Raw genomic sequence first — 18,237 nt, 5'->3', positions numbered from 1 at the left:
TATCTCCCTCAATTTTTAAGATATGGATGAGTTCTAGGACTTTTTGGAAACCTCAAGATGTCCTCTACAATCCACTTTGGAAGCTTTTTTCCATTTGAAAAATTGATCTTGATGATATGGGCTTTGACAAAAAACTGCTTTTGGTTGACTTTCAAAAAGGACCTATAATCTTTTGATCCATATCTCTCAAATGAAGCATTTTTGGAATTGGCTTGAGAGAGACAAATTTGTAGAGAATCCAATTTCCTTCAAAATAAGATTTGGATGGAAAATTTATGATGTTCCATGTAGGAGTTATGGCTGGTCAGAGTTCAGTTGACTTTCTCCTATGAAAACCCTAATTTAGAAACTTTTGAATTTGTTGATTTCTGATCTTTTCTTGATGAACCATGATAAATACTTGATCAAATGGTGAATGATACTTCAAAATAAGGTTGTTGACAAAAAAACAGGAGTTTTGACTGTACTTTGACCACAGTTGACTTTTAGGTCAAACTAGTCGACTGTTGACTTTATGAGCAATTGAGTGGTCAATCCTTTGAATTAGAACCTGAATTTTGTCATGGAGATAGTTTGAAACATCATAAGCCATATGAGATGCATTGGAACCTTTGATCCATTGATTTTCTTCATGAAAACACAAACCCTAGTTTCTTGAGCCATTGTTTAGGAGGGGTGTCTTTGAGCATTGTATTTTGATATGAGTTTGAATAAAGAGAAATAGGATGGGAAAATTTTGGGGTAAGACAATACCCATTTATGAAGAAACTTCCCGCACTTTACTTGGTTCTCTAGCAGCAATTGATAATATTTTGGTTTTGATACTCTTCTTCCTCCCTAAGTTCTAAGTCTCTTTTTTCTTCTTAACCTCTTGTCTCTATTTTTCTCCAACTCTTGTTTCTAAGTTATGTTCAACAAACTCTCTAAACTTAGATTACCTCTTAATTTATATTATTAAGGTATTTTAGTTAAAATAATAATTCTCTCTCCCCACTTACAATTATTCTTACTCCTCACTCCCTTTAATTCTTTTAATTCTCAAATTAAGTCCAAACTCTCTATTTTCTCGTTTTAATTAAATAAATCAAATAAATTATTATTTTTTAATTATTAAATGATTTTAAGTAATTCTAAATTATTCTAATCAACTTATTCTCTCAACACCTCTATCTCAAAGTCACACCCTCATAACCCATGATTATTTAATTATTACACACAATAATCAAATAAAATATATAAATTCATCAATAGTTTAAATAAGAATGATTACTTTTGAAAAACAATAAGTAATGAGTATACTAATGAAAACATAAAGATAAACAGACCACAAGTTTAAGTTTAATATTTTAGTTGTTTAATTATAGAATAACGGAAACATTACTTTTAACTTACGACATGTTAAACAAAACTTAAACAAATTTATAATACATTGTTTATCTAATTAATTAGTACCTAATTATAACTCTTTTATCACTGTTTCTACTTCTCTCCTTCTTCGTTGAAAATACTTAACTCAATCAAGGCGTTTTGCCACCCCCTACTCCTACTACACCCTCCTCCTCTTTTCATAAATTAGCTTGTTCTTATAGTTTATGACATTAAAAAATTCATGTTTATTTCATAGTTTATCATTTTGGATTTATAAGGCTATTCATTGAAAATACTTGACTCAATTAAGGCGTTTTGCCACCCCTACTCCTACTTCTACTCCACCCTCCTTCTATTTTCACAAATTAATTTGTTCTCGTAGTTTATGACATTGAAATATTCATGTCTATTTCATAGTTTATCATTTTGAATTTATAAGGCTATTCGTTAATGGAAGAAAGAAGTCAAAATTATTGACGGTTGTTGCAAAAATTATATTTGAATATGTTATCTTGGAAGTTGATTTGAAACTTCTTTTGTAACTATATCCAACTTTGGTGATACTTGTGAAAACATGATAATTCAAATTTACAATATAAAATGGAGACATCTGAGGTGTAGATTGACAAAAATTATACGAAATGGTCCATAAATATATTATATAGATATTTATTTACTTAGACTAAATATCAAAACAAACTTGTTTCTTTACCAATCTATATTTTTAGCAATGACAAATTTGTTTTTTTAAAAAACTAATTTCAATTTATTTAATACATGTGAAAACATAAATAACAAAATTAAAATATTTGAGATTAATGAAAATTGTAAAAGAAGAGAATAAAAAAGAAATGTAAAATATTAAAAAAGAATCTTGCAAAATAAGTAGAAATAAAAATGGAAAGAAAATAAGAAAAATAGTATTATTTTTGTGTTTATCATTTAAATTGATTTTAAAAATATTATTATTTTATAAAATTAATATTATTTAAATAAAATTATATTTTTGCACAATAATCCGCTTTTTATATTTTAAAATTCATATTACAAAAATTATTCCAATGACCAATGAATTTCTTAATTTCAATTAAGACAATTTATTATTGTTTGAATTACTAAATAAAAAAATTATAGTTTAAATTTATTCAAAGAAATTTATCAATATTTTGAATTTTTAAAATCAATAATGAAATAAAAAATAATTCAATTTTTTAAAAAACAGAAATTTAATTTATTACTTTTTTTATCATGTTTTTTAAATCTCTATTTATAATTTTAATTTTATATAAGTTATAAATTAAAAAGTAAAGAAGTCAAATTAATATCTTTTTAAAAAGGAGAAGTAAAATAGGAAATTTATCAAATTAGGCCTCTTCCCTTCATAAACCTAAATTAATAATTTTTGTCTTTTCTTTTATTTTTTTAACTCTAAAATATGACAAGGAGTTTCTCTCCTTCCTCTTCCCTTTCCTTTCTCTCCCCTCCTATGCCATCCCTTGCCTCCATTCTAAACTCTCAACAAATCATAAAGCTATCAAATAAGTAATTACTAAGAACTCAACAAATAAAATTTTATGTCTCTTCTTAAATATTTGCTTCAAACATGAAAATTGCATGTAGCATAAAGTATTACTCCATAAAATAGAAAGGATGAAACATATCAAATCACGAATAATTAATAAAAGAGAACACCACATTTATTTGACTTAATCATATAATTTGCAATTGCATGAACAACAATAATCATGCTAAACACTGGCATGTGGAAATTTGGTAGAAAACTTCAACAATATAACATGCGGCTTTTCTTTAGTAACAGTAGTGGAAGGAAAATTAGAATGATTAACCGAATCACGAATCAGAAAAAGTATGATTTTCCAAACAAAGCGCGCTACGTAATTGATTAACGTTTTTTTTTTTCTTTTCAAATGATGATAAATTTATTGAGAAAAATAATAATTCAATGAGAGTAACCGGATACTTTGGCCCATAACTAGTTACCAAATGTTTCGGACTTCCGGTTATTAGAGAGTGAGTTTTGCATTATTGATTATTCTGGATGTACATGAGCTGATTTGAGTTTGGATTTGTCAAATCTAATATTCAATTTAGGCTTAAATGCACTTTTAGTCCCCCTATTTTGGTGTTTTTAACTTTTTAGTCCCCAAACTAAAAAAGCCAAGTTTCAGGTCCCCCATTTTAATTTTTGATGAATATTTGAAGGTCCTCCATCACTTAAGTGCAATTTTAATGACATGGCAAGGAATATTTGGTCCAGTCACTTGCCACACACCACTATTTTTATTTTTATTTCATTTTTTAATTATTAACTTAATTAACTTAATATGTAATATTTTCATAAAAGATTTTAATGTAATTATTATATGGATTAATTTGAACCCTTCATATACTTAAGCATTCTGGGTTTCTCCTCGTCTTCCTCATTTCATTTTCATTCTGATTCTTCTTCAACCTTGTTCATCCTTGTTCATCTCCTTCGCGTAACTTCTGCTCAACCTTGTTCATCCTTGTTCATCTCCTTCGCGTAACTTCTGCTCAACCTTGTTCATCTCCATTGTGCATCCACCTTCGTTGCAATGTCAGAAGAGTTCCCAGTTCCACTTTCATCAAAGTTGAAAGAAGATGCAAAGTTTTGCTTCAGGTACGTATCTGAACATCTTTGTCTGTGGTCCCAATGTGTTTTATATTGTCTGTGGTCCCAGGTATTAGAAACCCTAATTTTATATGTATTGATTGTGGTCCCTACGAATGAAAATGAAATGTTGTTTAATGTAAAAACCTAACCCTAAAATTTGTCTTATTCAGGCCAGCTATTGCTCATAGAATTAGGCTAAGGATTCACCATCGTGGTTCCCTTGTGCATAGTCCTGTTAAATGGTACCTAGATGGGATAGTTACAGAATTGAATTGGGCATGGGATGTTGATTATATATCCTACATAGAACTAGAGAAATTGATTCATGAGGTGGGATATAAAAGTTTGAAGTGTATTTGGTATGTGAACCCTAGGTTCAGTTTTGCCAGGGGTCTGACAGCTATAGAAAATGACAGGGATGTACTAAGGTTTATCAAGGATGTTGAAGGATTTGATGTTGTGAATATATATGTCGAGCATGGCATTGATATTCCTGAAATAGTTGATGAGGGTGTAGAAATGGATGTGGATGGTACCAATGTAGGAGTGGAAAATACTGAAGGTGCCAATGCTGGTGGTGAGGGTGATGAAGGTGTAGAGGCAAATGTAAATGGTGATGGTGGTGATGGTGTAGAGGACAATGCTGATGGTGTAGAGGACAATGCTGGTGTAGAGGACAATGAGGGTGATGAAGGTGTAGAGGCAAATGCTGATGGTGAGGGGGGTGATGGTGTAGAAGACAATGTTGGTGGTCAGGGTGATGAAGGTGTATAGGCAAATGCTGATGGTGAGGGTGGTGATGGTGTAGAGGACAATGTTGTTGGTCAGGGTGATAACATGAATGATGCTGAAAACAATATGTTTGGTGATACAGATGATGATGACTGGGCACCTGATACTGATGAAGAGTCTATAGAAGTGGATTGGACTACAGTGTTACCTACAGATACATCATCAATGCCAACTGAGAATGTTGTGGATGAGGACTCAGATCAGCTATACACTCCACCTGGTAGTGAAGATGAAGAAGAGTATCAACATTTTTCAAATTTTCAAAGCTGTGGAGATAAAGGGTTCAAGTTAGGGCTGGTGTTTAACAACAAGGATATCATTAAGGATGCTGTCAAGGAGTATGCAATGGTTAACAATAAAAATGTGTACTTCAAAAAAAATGATGCAAAAAGGATGGTGGTCAATTGTGAAGAAGGCTGCAATTATCACTTGAGATTTAGTAAGAGGGCTGGAAATCAATTTTGGCAAATCACCTCCTTATATGAAGAACATGCTTGTGCTAGGACTGCTTATAATAGGCAATCAAAGACTGGGTGGTTGGCAAAGCAGTTTGTCCACATTCTTAGGCATACTCCTAATATGAAACCAGCAGGGTTGATAGCTATATCAATTGAAAGATGGGGTGTGAAGCTGTCAACTGACCAGGCATATAGAGCTAAGAGAAAAGCTATGGAATTGTTACAAGGTGCTGGGAGGGATCAGTTCACACATCTTAGGAGCTATGCACAAGAACTCTTGAAGTCTAACCCCAATAGCAATGTTATTTTAAAGTGTAGTGATTCAAGTAATGGGCCTGTATTTGAAAGAGTATATGTATGTTTGAATGCATGTAAAACTGCTTTTGCAAAATTCTGTAGACCTTTAATAGGTCTGGATGCATGCTTTTTGAAAGGTGACTATGGTGGACAACTGATGGCAGCTGTTGGGAGTGATGGGAATAACCAAATATTTCCCATTGCATATGCTGTTGTAGAGGCTGAGACCAAGGATTCATGGGAATTGTTTATAAATCTTCTCTTAGAAGACTTGCAATCAGTGAACAATGTGTCATATGCCTTTATCTCAGATCAACAAAAGGTAAATGGTAATTGAGGTATATTTAAGTTATGTTAACTGTGGTCTATTAATTGTGGATTTTGGTTTATGGTTTTTCAGGGACTTGTACCAGCTGTCCAAGGAGTAAGTGAACATGTTGAGCAGAGGCTGTGTGTGAAACATTTATATGGAAATTGGAAGAAGAAATTTTCAGGTTTAGTTTTGAAGGAGGTCTTTTGGAGTGCAGCAAGGGCTACTACCATTCCAGAATGGGAGAGAGCAATGATTAGGCTTAAAGCCTTGAATGAAGATGCTTGGAAAGATATTAATGAAATACCTGCAAGATTTTGGTCTAGGTCACACTTCAAGACACATGTTAAGTGTGATCTTCAAGTTAATAATTGGTGTGAGGCATTTAATAGGGCTATTTTGGAACATAGGGACAAGCCCATTATAAGCTTGTTAGAGGGGATTAAACATTACATCACCAAGAGGATTACAAGTCACAAGGAAATGATGCAAAAGTACAATGGAGTGATATGCCCTAATATCCAAGCAATTGTTGAAAAGAACAAGAAGAATGCTCATGGCTGGACTCCTACATGGCATGGTGATGATGACATGGCAATATTTGGAGTTACTAATGGGATGGACACTTTCTGTATCAACCTCAAAGACAAGACATGTTCATGCAGGAAATGGATGTTGAATGGTATTCCTTGCAGCCATGCAATCTCATGTATGTGGCAAATGAAGAAATCTCCAGAAGAGTATGTTGATGATTATTACAAGTAAGAGATTATGGCACACTTAATAATTTGTTATGGCTGTTTTTGTAGGACAATTAACTATGGACACTTAATAATTTGTTATGGCTGTTATTTGTAGGACTGCTAAATATTTGGAGTGTTATGGCAACATAGTTTATCCAACTAATGGACCACAACTGTGGCCTGTTATTGCTGGAGAAGTTGCAGTCAACCCACCCTTGATGAGAAGAGCTATTGGGCGCCCAAAAAAGATGAGGAACAAGTCAAATGATGAGCCAAGAAACCCTAATGTGCTGCCAAGGACTTTGTCAACAGTCTCATGTAGGAAATGTGGAGCTGTTGGACATAACATTAGAAGTTGCAAGGGTAAAAGAGCTGCAGATAGGTCCATACCTGTTGGTGGTAACAAAAAGGCAAGGGCTGAGGCTGCTACTGCTAAGGCAAAGACTAAGGCTGCTACTGCTAAGGCAAAGACTAAGGCTGCTACTGCTAAGGCAAAGACTAAGGCTGCTACTGCTAAGGCAAAGACTAAGGATGCTACTGCTAAGGCAAAGACTAAGGCTGCTACTGCTAAGGCAAAGACTAAGGCTGCTGCTACTAAGGCAAAGACAAATGAACCTGACATTGCTTCATCATCACAAGGACCACCTGCCACACAGCCTACTCAAGAATAGTTATAGGATTATCCTTTATGTAATGTTTATTTTGATTAAGCTTTTTTGACAAGTTCATGAACAAGTGTTTGATGTTTATTTTGTTAAGCTATCCTGTTATTTATTTGGCAAGATCTGTTATGAACAAGTTAGAACAATGTTTAATGTTTATTGTCATGAACAAGTTAGAACAATGTCTTGTTTAATGTTATGGCAACATCTGTTTACTTTGTCCATTCATAGTGGAATTTCTCAGTTTATTATGTTCATATGCTGTCAATTCATTTGTATATCAGAATTTTACAGTTTCAAATCAACTATATGCTACAAGCCAACTATATCAGAATTTCTCAGTTTCCAATTCAATTATATATCAGAATGTTATGGCAAAACACAAGTTTACATTAGATTTCAAATGGGATAACATCCATTACAATTGACATCAAAGACCAAGGCTGCAAAGAAACTGAACTAACAACACAAATGCCCTAAAATCACATAAACCCTACTTCATTACATTAAGCATCACAAGTCCTACTACCATAACTAATGTCATGGAAACTGAAAATTTCATCAATAAGTTCATTGCATTCAACTTCGTCTTCATTTCTGCTACTCTTGTATTAGCTTCATCCAATCTAGCCCTTTCATGCTCCAATTTTTTCTGCAGGGAGTAGATAATTTCCTTGGCCCTTGATGAGAGTTCATCGTCGTACCAAACAAAGTGGCTACACCTTTTACGCCCCTGTACCTGCAAACCAAACATATGAAGAATCACAAATTAATTTTGCTGCTACACATGAGATGAAATTGTAGACTATCAGTTACAGTGAAAGTAACGTTACCTTGTACATCCCACACCCAAAAAAACGTCTGCCTGGGTTCGAATCAGTCCATGAGGTCATCAATGGAGCTTCAAGCCCACACCTGCACTGGCTTCGAAACTGACATGAACGTGTAGCCCCGATACTACTCGCCATCGTGCATTGAGACATCTCTGAAAAACGAAACGAAACAAGAAGAGAAGAAGCAGGGAAGAAACGAAACAAGAAGAGAAGAAGAAGAGTAGAAACGAAACAACGAGAGAAGAGGGCGAAGGCGAAGGCGAATGATGAAGAATCTCTGATTAAGCTTTTGCCCTAGTTCTGTGTAACCTTGCTGAAGAACGAAGAAGACAACCCAATATGAAGGGTTCAAATCAATCCATATAATAATTACATTAAAATCTTTTATGAAAATATTACATATTAAGTTAATTAAGTTAATAATTAAAAAATGAAATTAAAATAAAAATAGTGATGTGGCAAGTGACTGGACCAAATATTCCTTGCCATGTCATTAAAATTGCACTTAAGTGATGGGGGACCTTCAAATATTCATCAAAAATTAAAATGGGGGACCTGAAACTTGGCTTTTTTAGTTTGGGGACTAAAAAGTTAAAAACAACAAAATAGGGGGACTAAAAGTGCATTTAAGCCTTCAATTTATATAAGACACTCTAATTATAGTGAGATAAAATAACCACATATTACATATAGGGATGCTCAAAACCAAACCAACCCAATAGAAAACCGCAAACCAAACCAAACCAAACCGAAACCGCAAAAAACCGCATTTGGTTCGGATTAGTTTGTGTCATTTTTTAACAAAACCGCACGGTTCGGTTCGGTTTGCGGTTTGTATTTTGTAAACCGAACCAAACCGAATCAAACCGCATTATGTTACAACCTAAATTTTACTTAACTCACATCCAACCCAAAATTAAACCTATTATACATTAGCCTTATGAATACGAACAATTTTCTCATCCTTACACATATAATTTCAGTCCCGATCGTCTCAAATCTCTAATAACATTATTTCACCTTCTTTGCCACATACATCTTCCCTCTTCTTCTATAATCTTTACTCTCCTATATTATTATTTTTTCACCTTCTCATTTTTATGTAAATGTTCCGTATTTCAGTTTCATTTTTATCGCACATCTTCTTCTCTAATCTCTCAACACTTTTTCTTTTTCTTTTTCACCTTCACTAATCTTTCGTCTCTTCTATTTTTTTGTTTCATTATAATAATTTTATATGTTGTTTTATGTTATTATTTTATGTTTAATATTCCACTTTTGTCTAATTTAATTTTTACATATTACATGGAAAATTGTTGTCAAAATATGACGAGTTTTGTTGTTATTTGTTAGTGTATGAATGTCTAAATATAAAATTATGTTGTCATATATATGTGTATGTATGGCCCAATAAAATATTTGTAAAAAACCGAACCAAGCCGCATTAGTTTGGTTTGGTTTGGTTCGGATTTTTTTTAAAAGTCAACCGAACCAAACCAAATCGCAGTATTTTTTCTCTTGCGGTTCGGATGATTTTTTTCGTCAAAACCGCCCAAACCGCACCGCGAGCACCCCTAATTACATATATTACACTGATGGATTAGGCAATCCTAATAACTTTTATGTTGGGCTGAATTGGATACTAAATTTCGATGCCTTGTAGAACCAATATTTAGTCAGTATCATGATCTCTCGGCACAAACTCTCGATTACTAGAGCTTATTCTCTTGGAACCAGTAAACATTAAGAAAAAATAAATTAAATAATAAATTGATTTTTTTTAAAATAACCATGTATTAAAAAAAAAATTACGCAAATAACTATGTTTCGAAAAAAATTACGCAAATAACTAGGTTTCTGAAACCCTTAACACCAAGGCGCCATCTCACATGGCTTATTCCTTTTTTTTTAGTCCTAGGCGCCATCTGACATGGCACACTCTGAAGGATAGAAAAACACTTAGAAAGGGGGGTTTGAATAAGTGTAGCTTTAAAAACTTGACAGATAAAAATAAATTGCACAGTTATTTTTATCCTGGTTCGTTGTTAACTAAACTACTCCAGTCCACCCCCGCAGAGATGATTTACCTCAACTGAGGATTTAATCCACTAATCGCACGGATTACAATGGTTTTCCACTTAGTCAGCAACTAAGTCTTCCAGAGTCTTCTGATCACACACTGATCACTCCAGGAACAACTGCTTAGATACCCTCTAAGACTTTTCTAGAGTATTCTGATCCACACGATCACTCTAGTTACAACCTGCTTAGATAACCTCTAAGACTTCCTAGAGTATACTGATCCACACGATCACTCTAGTTCCTTACAACTTAATGTAATCAATTCTAAGAGTATTACAATTGCTTCTTAAAAGCTATAATCACAAACTGTGATATTTCTCTTAACGTTTAAGCTTAATCTCACTAATATATTACAACAGCAATGTAGTGAGCTTTGATGAAGATGAAGATTCTGAGCTTTGATTTTAACAGCGTTTCAGCAAGTTGATATGAGTTGTTTTGTGTAGAATCGTTAACCTTGCTTCTCATCAGAACTTCATATTTATAGGCGTTGGAGAAGATGACCGTTGAGTGCATTTAATGCTTTGCGTGTTCCGTACAGCATCGCATTTAATGTTATACGCTTTTGTCAACTACCTCGAGCCTTGTTCACGCTGTGTCTACTGACGTAGCCTTTAATAGCTTTTAACGTTCCTTTTGTCAGTCAGCGTAGCCTGCCACTTGTACTTCCTTCTGATCTGATGTTTGTGAATACAACGTTTGAATATCATTAGAGTCAAACAGCTTGGTGCATAGCATCTTCTGATCTTCTGACCTTGAAGTGCTTCTGAGCGTGATACCATCAGAACTTCAGTGCTTCTGATCTCATGTTCTTCTGATGCTTCCATAGACCCATGTTCTGATTCTGCTTCGACCATCTTCTGATGTCTTGCCAGACCATGTTCTGATGTTGCATGCTGAACCCTTTGAGACAAAGCTTCTGAGCGCTGAATTATGCATACTCTTTATATATTTCCTGAAAGGGAAATTGCATTGGATTAGAGTACCATTTTATCTTAAGCAAAATTCATATTATTGTTATCATCAAAACTAAGATAATTGATCAGAACAAATCTTGTTCTAACAATCTCCCCCTTTTTGATGATGACAAAAACATATATAAATGATATGAATTTGCGATCAGAAAGAGCAGACGGCAAAAGACAAATTACACAGCTATAGCATAAGCATATGAATATGTCTCCCCCTGAGATTAACAATCTCCCCCTGAGATAAATAATCTCCCCCTGAAATAAATACTCGAAGAACTTTAATAAAAGACTTCCCTGATTATTTCGGTAGAGACGATCACATAAGCTTCTGTCTTCAGAGAATTCATAGATTCTGACTTCTGCTTCCATTGGACAGCTTCAGAACTAGAATTTCTTTAGATCCCTAGAACACTCACAGCTTCTGATTCCTGCTTCCATCTAGGACAGCTTCAGAACTTGAATTTCTTAGATCTTCAGAACATTCACAGCTTCTGATTTCTGCTTCCATTTAGGACAGCTTCAGAACTTGAATTTCTTTGATCTTCAGAACATTCACAGCTTCTGATTTCTGCTTCCATTTAGGACAGCTTCAGAACTTGAGTTTTCTGGATCTTTAGAACATTCACAGCTTCTGATTTCTGCTTCCCTCGGATAGCTTCAGAGCTTGAATTTCTACCAACATCACTTCATGCTAGATTTGTATCAGAACATTGTTGAATGTACCAGAGCATCATCAGAGCATCTCTACATCCTGAAATGTTACAGAACAAAAACTAAACGACAAAAGTCAGCATGAACGAGTCAGAACATAAAATGTATATTCGAACACATGATATGTATCAGAGCCATATAGGCTAAAATAATGTTATCAGAGCAAATAGAATTTTGTCAGAGCAAATAGACAAATATGGATCAAATTCTATTATCAGTGCTTCTGATTCATTCTTCTTTCTTGCTTCTGATTCCTGAAGCTTGACAGCACTCAGCTTGCTTCAGTTTCCATGAGCTTATTCTTTTTACAGAATAACACTTCTTATGGTTTTGCTTCTTGTGTTTGCTTTGAAGATTCTCTTTATTTCTTTATACCTGCAAAACACTTAAACCATATATATAGAACTTGCAGTTCTTGTTAGTAAATGCAACTGATTAAATCAAATCATTTATCACATATTTCTCCCCCTTTTTGTCATATCATCAAAAAAACAAAAAAACAAAAAAGATTCAGAGACAAACAAAACGAAACACACAGAGGAAGAAGATGATTTCATTGAAGTTCAAACAGCAAGTACAGAAGTACATGAAGATAAGTAAGATCAGATGCACAGAACCAAAACAGATGCAACGAAAAGAAAGAAACAACCCAGACTCAATCTAAGATGGCCCTAGCCTTGACAAGATCTTGGCCAGCATCTCTTTAACCTCATTGTTGTGTCCTTCTTGCCTCACCATGAAAGCGTTATACTTATCATTGAGTGAGCTTTGTGAAGGATAGAAAAACACTTAGAAAGGGGGGGTTTGAATAAGTGTAGCTTTAAAAACTTGACAGATAAAAATAAATTGCACAGTTATTTTTATCCTGGTTCGTTGTTAACTAAACTACTCCAGTCCACCCCCGCAGAGATGATTTACCTCAACTGAGGATTTAATCCACTAATCGCACGGATTACAATGGTTTTCCACTTAGTCAGCAACTAAGTCTTCCAGAGTCTTCTGATCACACACTGATCACTCCAGGAACAACTGCTTAGATACCCTCTAAGACTTTTCTAGAGTATACTGATCCACACGATCACTCTAGTTACAACCTGCTTAGATAACCTCTAAGACTTCCTAGAGTATTCTGATCCACACCATCACTCTAGTTCCTTACAACTTAATGTAATCAATTCTAAGAGTATTACAATTGCTTCTTAAAAGCTATAATCACAAACTGTGATATTTCTCTTAACGTTTAAGCTTAATCTCACTAATATATTACAACAGCAATGTAGTGAGCTTTGATGAAGATGAAGATTCTGAGCTTTGATTTGAACAGCGTTTCAGCAAGTTAATATGAGTTGTTTTGGTGCAGAATCGTTAACCTTGCTTCTCATCAGAACTTCATATTTATAGGCGTTGGAGAAGATGACCGTTGAGTGCATTTAATGCTTTGCGTGTTTCGTACAGCATCGCATTTAATGTTATACGCTTTTGTCAACTACCTCGAGCCTTGTTCACGCTGTGTCTACTGACGTAGCCTATAATAGCTTTTAACGTTCCTTTTGTCAGTCAGCGTAGCTTGCCACTTGTACTTCCTTCTGATCTGATGTTTGTGAATACAACGTTTGAATATCATCAGAGTCAAACAGCTTGGTGCAAAGCATCTTCTGATCTTCTGACCTTGAAGTGCTTCTGAGCGTGATACCATCAGAACTTCAGTGCTTCTGTTCTCTTGTTCTTCTGATGCTTCCATAGACCCATGTTCTGATTCTGCTTCGACCATCTTCTGATGTCTTGCCAGACCATGTTCTGATGTTGCATGCTGAACCCTTTGAGACAAAGCTTCTGAGCGCTGAATTATGCGTACTCTTTATATATTTCCTGAAAAGGAAATTGCATTGGATTAGAGTACCATATTATCTTAAGCAAAATTCATATTATTGTTATCATCAAAACTAAGATAATTGATCAGAACAAATCTTGTTCTAACAATCTCCCCCTTTTTGATGATGACAAAAACATATATAAATGATATGAATTTGCGATCAGAAAGAACAGACGGCAAAAGACAAATTACACAGCTATAGCATAAGCATATGAATATGTCTCCCCCTGAGATTAACAATCTCCCCCTGAGATAAATAATCTCCCCCTGAAATAAATACTCGAAGAACTTTAATAAAAGACTTCCCTGATTATTTCGGTAGAGACGATCACATAAGCTTCTGTCTTTAGAGAATTCATAGCTTCTGACTTCTGCTTCCATTGGACAGCTTCAGAACTAGAATTTCCTTAGATCCCTAGAACACTCATAGCTTCTGATTCCTGCTTCCATCTAGGACAGCTTCAGAACTTGAATTTCTTTGATCTTCTGAACATTCACAGCTTCTGATTTCTGCTTCCATCTAGGACAACTTCAGAACTTGAATTTCTTTGATCTTCTGAACATTCACAGCTTCTGATTTCTGCTTCCCTCGGATAGCTTCAGAGCTTTGAATTTCTACCAACATCACTTCATGCTAGATTTGTATCAGAACATTGTTGAATGTACCAGAGCATCATCTGAGCATCTCTACATCCTGAAATGTTACAGAACAAAAACCAAACGACAAAAGTCAGCATGAACGAGTCAGAACATAAAATGTATATTAGAACACATGATATGTATCAGAGCCATATAGGCTAAAATAATGTATCAGAGCAAATAGAATTTTGTCAGATCAAATAGACAAATATGGATCAAATTCTATTATCAGTGCTTCTGATTCATTCTTCTTTCTTGCTTCTGATTTCTGAAGCTTGACAGCACTCAGCTTGCTTCAGTTTCCATGAGTTTATTCTTTTTACAGAATAACACTCCTTATGGTTTTGCTTCTGTGTTTGCTTTGAAGATTCTCTTCACTTCTTTATACCTGCAAAACATTTAAACCATATAGAACTTGCAGTTCTTGTTAGTAAATGTGTGGGAGCTTTACCCAGCAACTGATAGATTAATCAAATCATTTATCATTTATCTTCTCCCCCTTTTTGTCATAACATCAAAAAGAATATTTCAAAAGATTCAGATGCAAAGCAAGAGACAAATAAAATCACTGGAATGTAAAACAAGGAAACTTTTTATTGATAATCAAACAGAAAGATTACAAGAGAGGATGTTTAACAGGCAGATGTAACAAGGAAAGAAAACTACTAAGACCAAAGCCTAAGACCCTAGCTAAGACAAAATCTGTGCCAGCATGCCATGAAGGAGTGAAGCGCATCATTGACTGCTTCTTGGGCTTCCAGGCGAGAGGTCAGGGAGACTTGGTTCTGATGCAGATCTTCCACAATCTTTATCAGAGACAACATTCTCAGCAGGTGAAGAAGAAGAGATTTCTTTGGAATGGGTTGAGGGAGAGGAGAGGTTAGATGAGGAGGAAGTTGAGTCTTGAAGGAAACAAGATGAGGAAGAAGATGGAGATGATGGAGGGCTTTCACCAGGGGGTTGAAACACACGTCTAGAATAGTTTCCAGATAACATTGCTTCGAATGGATTCACCTTGAGAGGGTCATAGGTGATCTTTATCTTTTTGGGTTTGGAAGGAGATGTTTCAACAGCTTTTCTCTTTTTGTTTTGATCATTTTCATGGTTTCCTGGGCTTGATGAAGAGTTCATGATAGATTTGCAGATAATGAACAGCTAGGGTTTGATATGAATGCAAAAGGATAGAGAAGGAAAACAAAGACAGAGGAGAGATAGCAAAAAATATAAGAGGGAAGGAGAAGCGTTTGAAGAATATTTAAAAGAAAGTAAAACGAAACAAATGATGGATAGCATTTAATGTTACGTGACATAAAGACAAATGAGGTGACTAGCACAGTTACCTATGGTCGGCGTCCCTTCAACTGCACGCGCGCTTATCCATGAATAGTAACGACAGGTTTACCATCCCGAGATAAAACGTTACAGCTTTTTTGCTTTAAAAGAGGTTCTGAATCAACTTAGACAATGAAACGTTAGTAATAACCGAATCATAATTTCTAAAAGATTTCAATCAAAACTTCTGATTTAAAAAAATCATTCATTTCAGAAGATACTCATACGTAAGAACTTCTCATCTTCTCATTCTGGGCATAAATCCATACTGATGTTCTTCAGAATGAACTTAAACCTATCTTCAGCCAGGGGTTTTGTAAAGATATCAGCCCATTGATGGTCTGTATCAACAAAGCTTAAAGATATAACACCCTTCTGAACATAGTCCCTTATGAAATGATGTTTGATCTCAATATGTTTAGCTTTTGAATGAAGAATGGGATTCTTAGATAAACATATAGCAGAAGTATTATCACAGAATATAGGAATGTTACTCTCAAATATCTGATAATCTTCTAGCTGACTCTTCATCCAGAGCATCTGTGTACTGCAACCAGCAGCAGCGACATATTCTGCTTCTGTTGTTGATAGAGCAATAGTTGCTTGCTTCTTGCTATACCAGGAGATCAAATGACTTCCAAGAAATTGGCAACTTCCCGAAGTACTCTTTCTTTCAATTCTGTCTCCAGCATAGTCAGCATCGCAGAATCCTACTAAGTTGTATTCTTTAGATTTTCTGTAAACTAAGCCAACATTAGTAGTACCTTTCAGATACCTTAGAATTCTCTTAACAGCTGTTAAATGAGATTCTCTAGGATATGATTGGAATCTAGCACACAAACAAACACTGAACAGAATGTCAGGTCTAGAAGCAGTCAGATATAGAAGAGATCCAATCATACCTCTGTATAACTTCTGATCTACCTTCTTACTTACCTCATCCTTACCTAGGATGCATGTTGGATGCATAGGAGTTTTGGCTTCTTTGCAGTCTAGAAGATTAAACTTCTTCATAAGTTCCTTCACATACTTGGTTTGGTGAACATACGTTCCTTCTGATGTTTGATTTATTTGTATTCCAAGGAAATACTTGAGTTCTCCCATCATGCTCATTTCAAACTCAGCCTGCATAGACTCAGCAAACTCCTTTCCAAGTGTAGCATTAGATGTTCCAAAAATAATATCATCTACATATATTTGACAAATTAAAATATCCCTTTTAAAGGTTTTACAAAAGAGAGTAGTGTCCACTTTTCCTCTAGTGAAACCATTATCCAGAAGGAAAGAACTTAAGCGTTCATACCAAGCTCTGGGAGCTTGTTTCAATCCATATAACGATTTCTTTAATTTAAAAACATGATTAGGAGACATAGAGTCTTCAAAACCAGGAGGTTGATGGACATAAACTTCTTCATCTATATAACCATTTAAGAAGGCACTCTTAACATCCATTTGATAGAGAGTGATGTTATGTTGAGTGGCAAATGAAATTAATAGACGGATAGATTCTAACCTGGCCACTGGTGCAAAGGTTTCTGTATAGTCAATCCCTTCTTGCTGACTATAACCCTGAGCCACCAGTCTGGCTTTGTTCCTTACTACTTCACCTTTCTCACTGAGCTTGTTTCTGAAGACCCATTTTGTACCGATTATATTGAATCCATCTGGTCTAGGAACAAGATCCCAAACATCATTCCTTGTAAACTGATTCAGTTCTTCTTGCATAGCAATTATCCAGTCTGGATCTTCTAGAGCATGATCAACAGAAGTTGGCTCGATCAAAGATACAAGACCTAATTGACAGTCTGCATTGTTCTTAAGGAATGCTCTTGTTCTGATTGGATCATCCTTCTTTCCAAGAATGACATCTTCTGAATGACCAGAGATGAGTCTGGATGATCTTCTGACAGATGGTTCTTCAGATATGCTTAGATTCTCCAGAGAAGCTGATACTTGATCTTCAGATTCTTTGCTTCTGAGAAGCTCTGCTTCTGATGCGTTGCTTCTTGGCTCAACAACTTCTGATATATCAATATCACAATCTGCAAAATTATCAAACTGCTTTGGTTTTTCAGAACCAAGCTTATCATCAAACCTGATATTGATTGATTCTTCTACAATCAATGTTTCAGTATTGTATACTCTGTAGCCTTTTGAGCGTTCAGAATATCCAAGAAGGAAACATTTTTGAGCTTTGGAATCAAACTTACCAAGATGATCTTTAGTGTTCAGAATAAAACATACACATCCAAAAGGATGGAAATATGAAATGTTGGGCTTTCTATTCTTCCACAATTCATAAGGAGTCTTATTTAGAATAGGTCTGATAGAGATTCTATTCTGAATATAGCATGCAGTGTTTATTGCTTCTGCCCAGAAATGCTTAGCCATATTGGTTTCATTGATCATGGTTCTGGCCATTTCTTGCAGAGTCCTATTCTTTCGTTCTACAACTCCATTTTGCTGTGGAGTTCTAGGACAAGAGAAATCATGGGCAATACCATTTTCTT

At 34.9% G+C, this 18,237-nt stretch overlaps 2 protein-coding genes across 2 annotated transcripts; one reads left to right on the top strand and one right to left on the bottom strand.

The window, feature by feature from the left end:
• Positions 1-4,861: 4,861 nt before the first annotated feature.
• LOC131643243 (uncharacterized) lies at positions 4,862-7,295 on the top strand. Its single transcript, XM_058913393.1, has 3 exons — positions 4,862-5,893; positions 5,972-6,642; positions 6,740-7,295. Exons 1-3 carry the CDS (start codon positions 4,862-4,864, stop codon positions 7,293-7,295), a joined length of 2,259 nt encoding a protein of 752 aa, XP_058769376.1.
• A 484-nt stretch (positions 7,296-7,779) lies between these two features.
• LOC131643242 (uncharacterized) lies at positions 7,780-8,254 on the bottom strand. The gene is made up of 2 exons (XM_058913392.1): positions 8,120-8,254; positions 7,780-8,025 (listed from the first exon to the last, which is right to left on the bottom strand). The coding sequence occupies exons 1-2, from the start codon at positions 8,252-8,254 to the stop codon at positions 7,780-7,782; spliced, it is 381 nt and encodes a 126-aa protein (XP_058769375.1).
• Positions 8,255-18,237: the final 9,983 nt, after the last annotated feature.

Source organism: Vicia villosa, unplaced genomic scaffold, assembly GCF_029867415.1.
Source record: "Vicia villosa cultivar HV-30 ecotype Madison, WI unplaced genomic scaffold, Vvil1.0 scaffold8, whole genome shotgun sequence".
NCBI lineage: Eukaryota > Viridiplantae > Streptophyta > Magnoliopsida > Fabales > Fabaceae > Vicia > Vicia villosa.
Note: the sequence above shows the minus strand (reverse complement) of the source record. Positions and strands in the feature narration are given on the sequence as shown.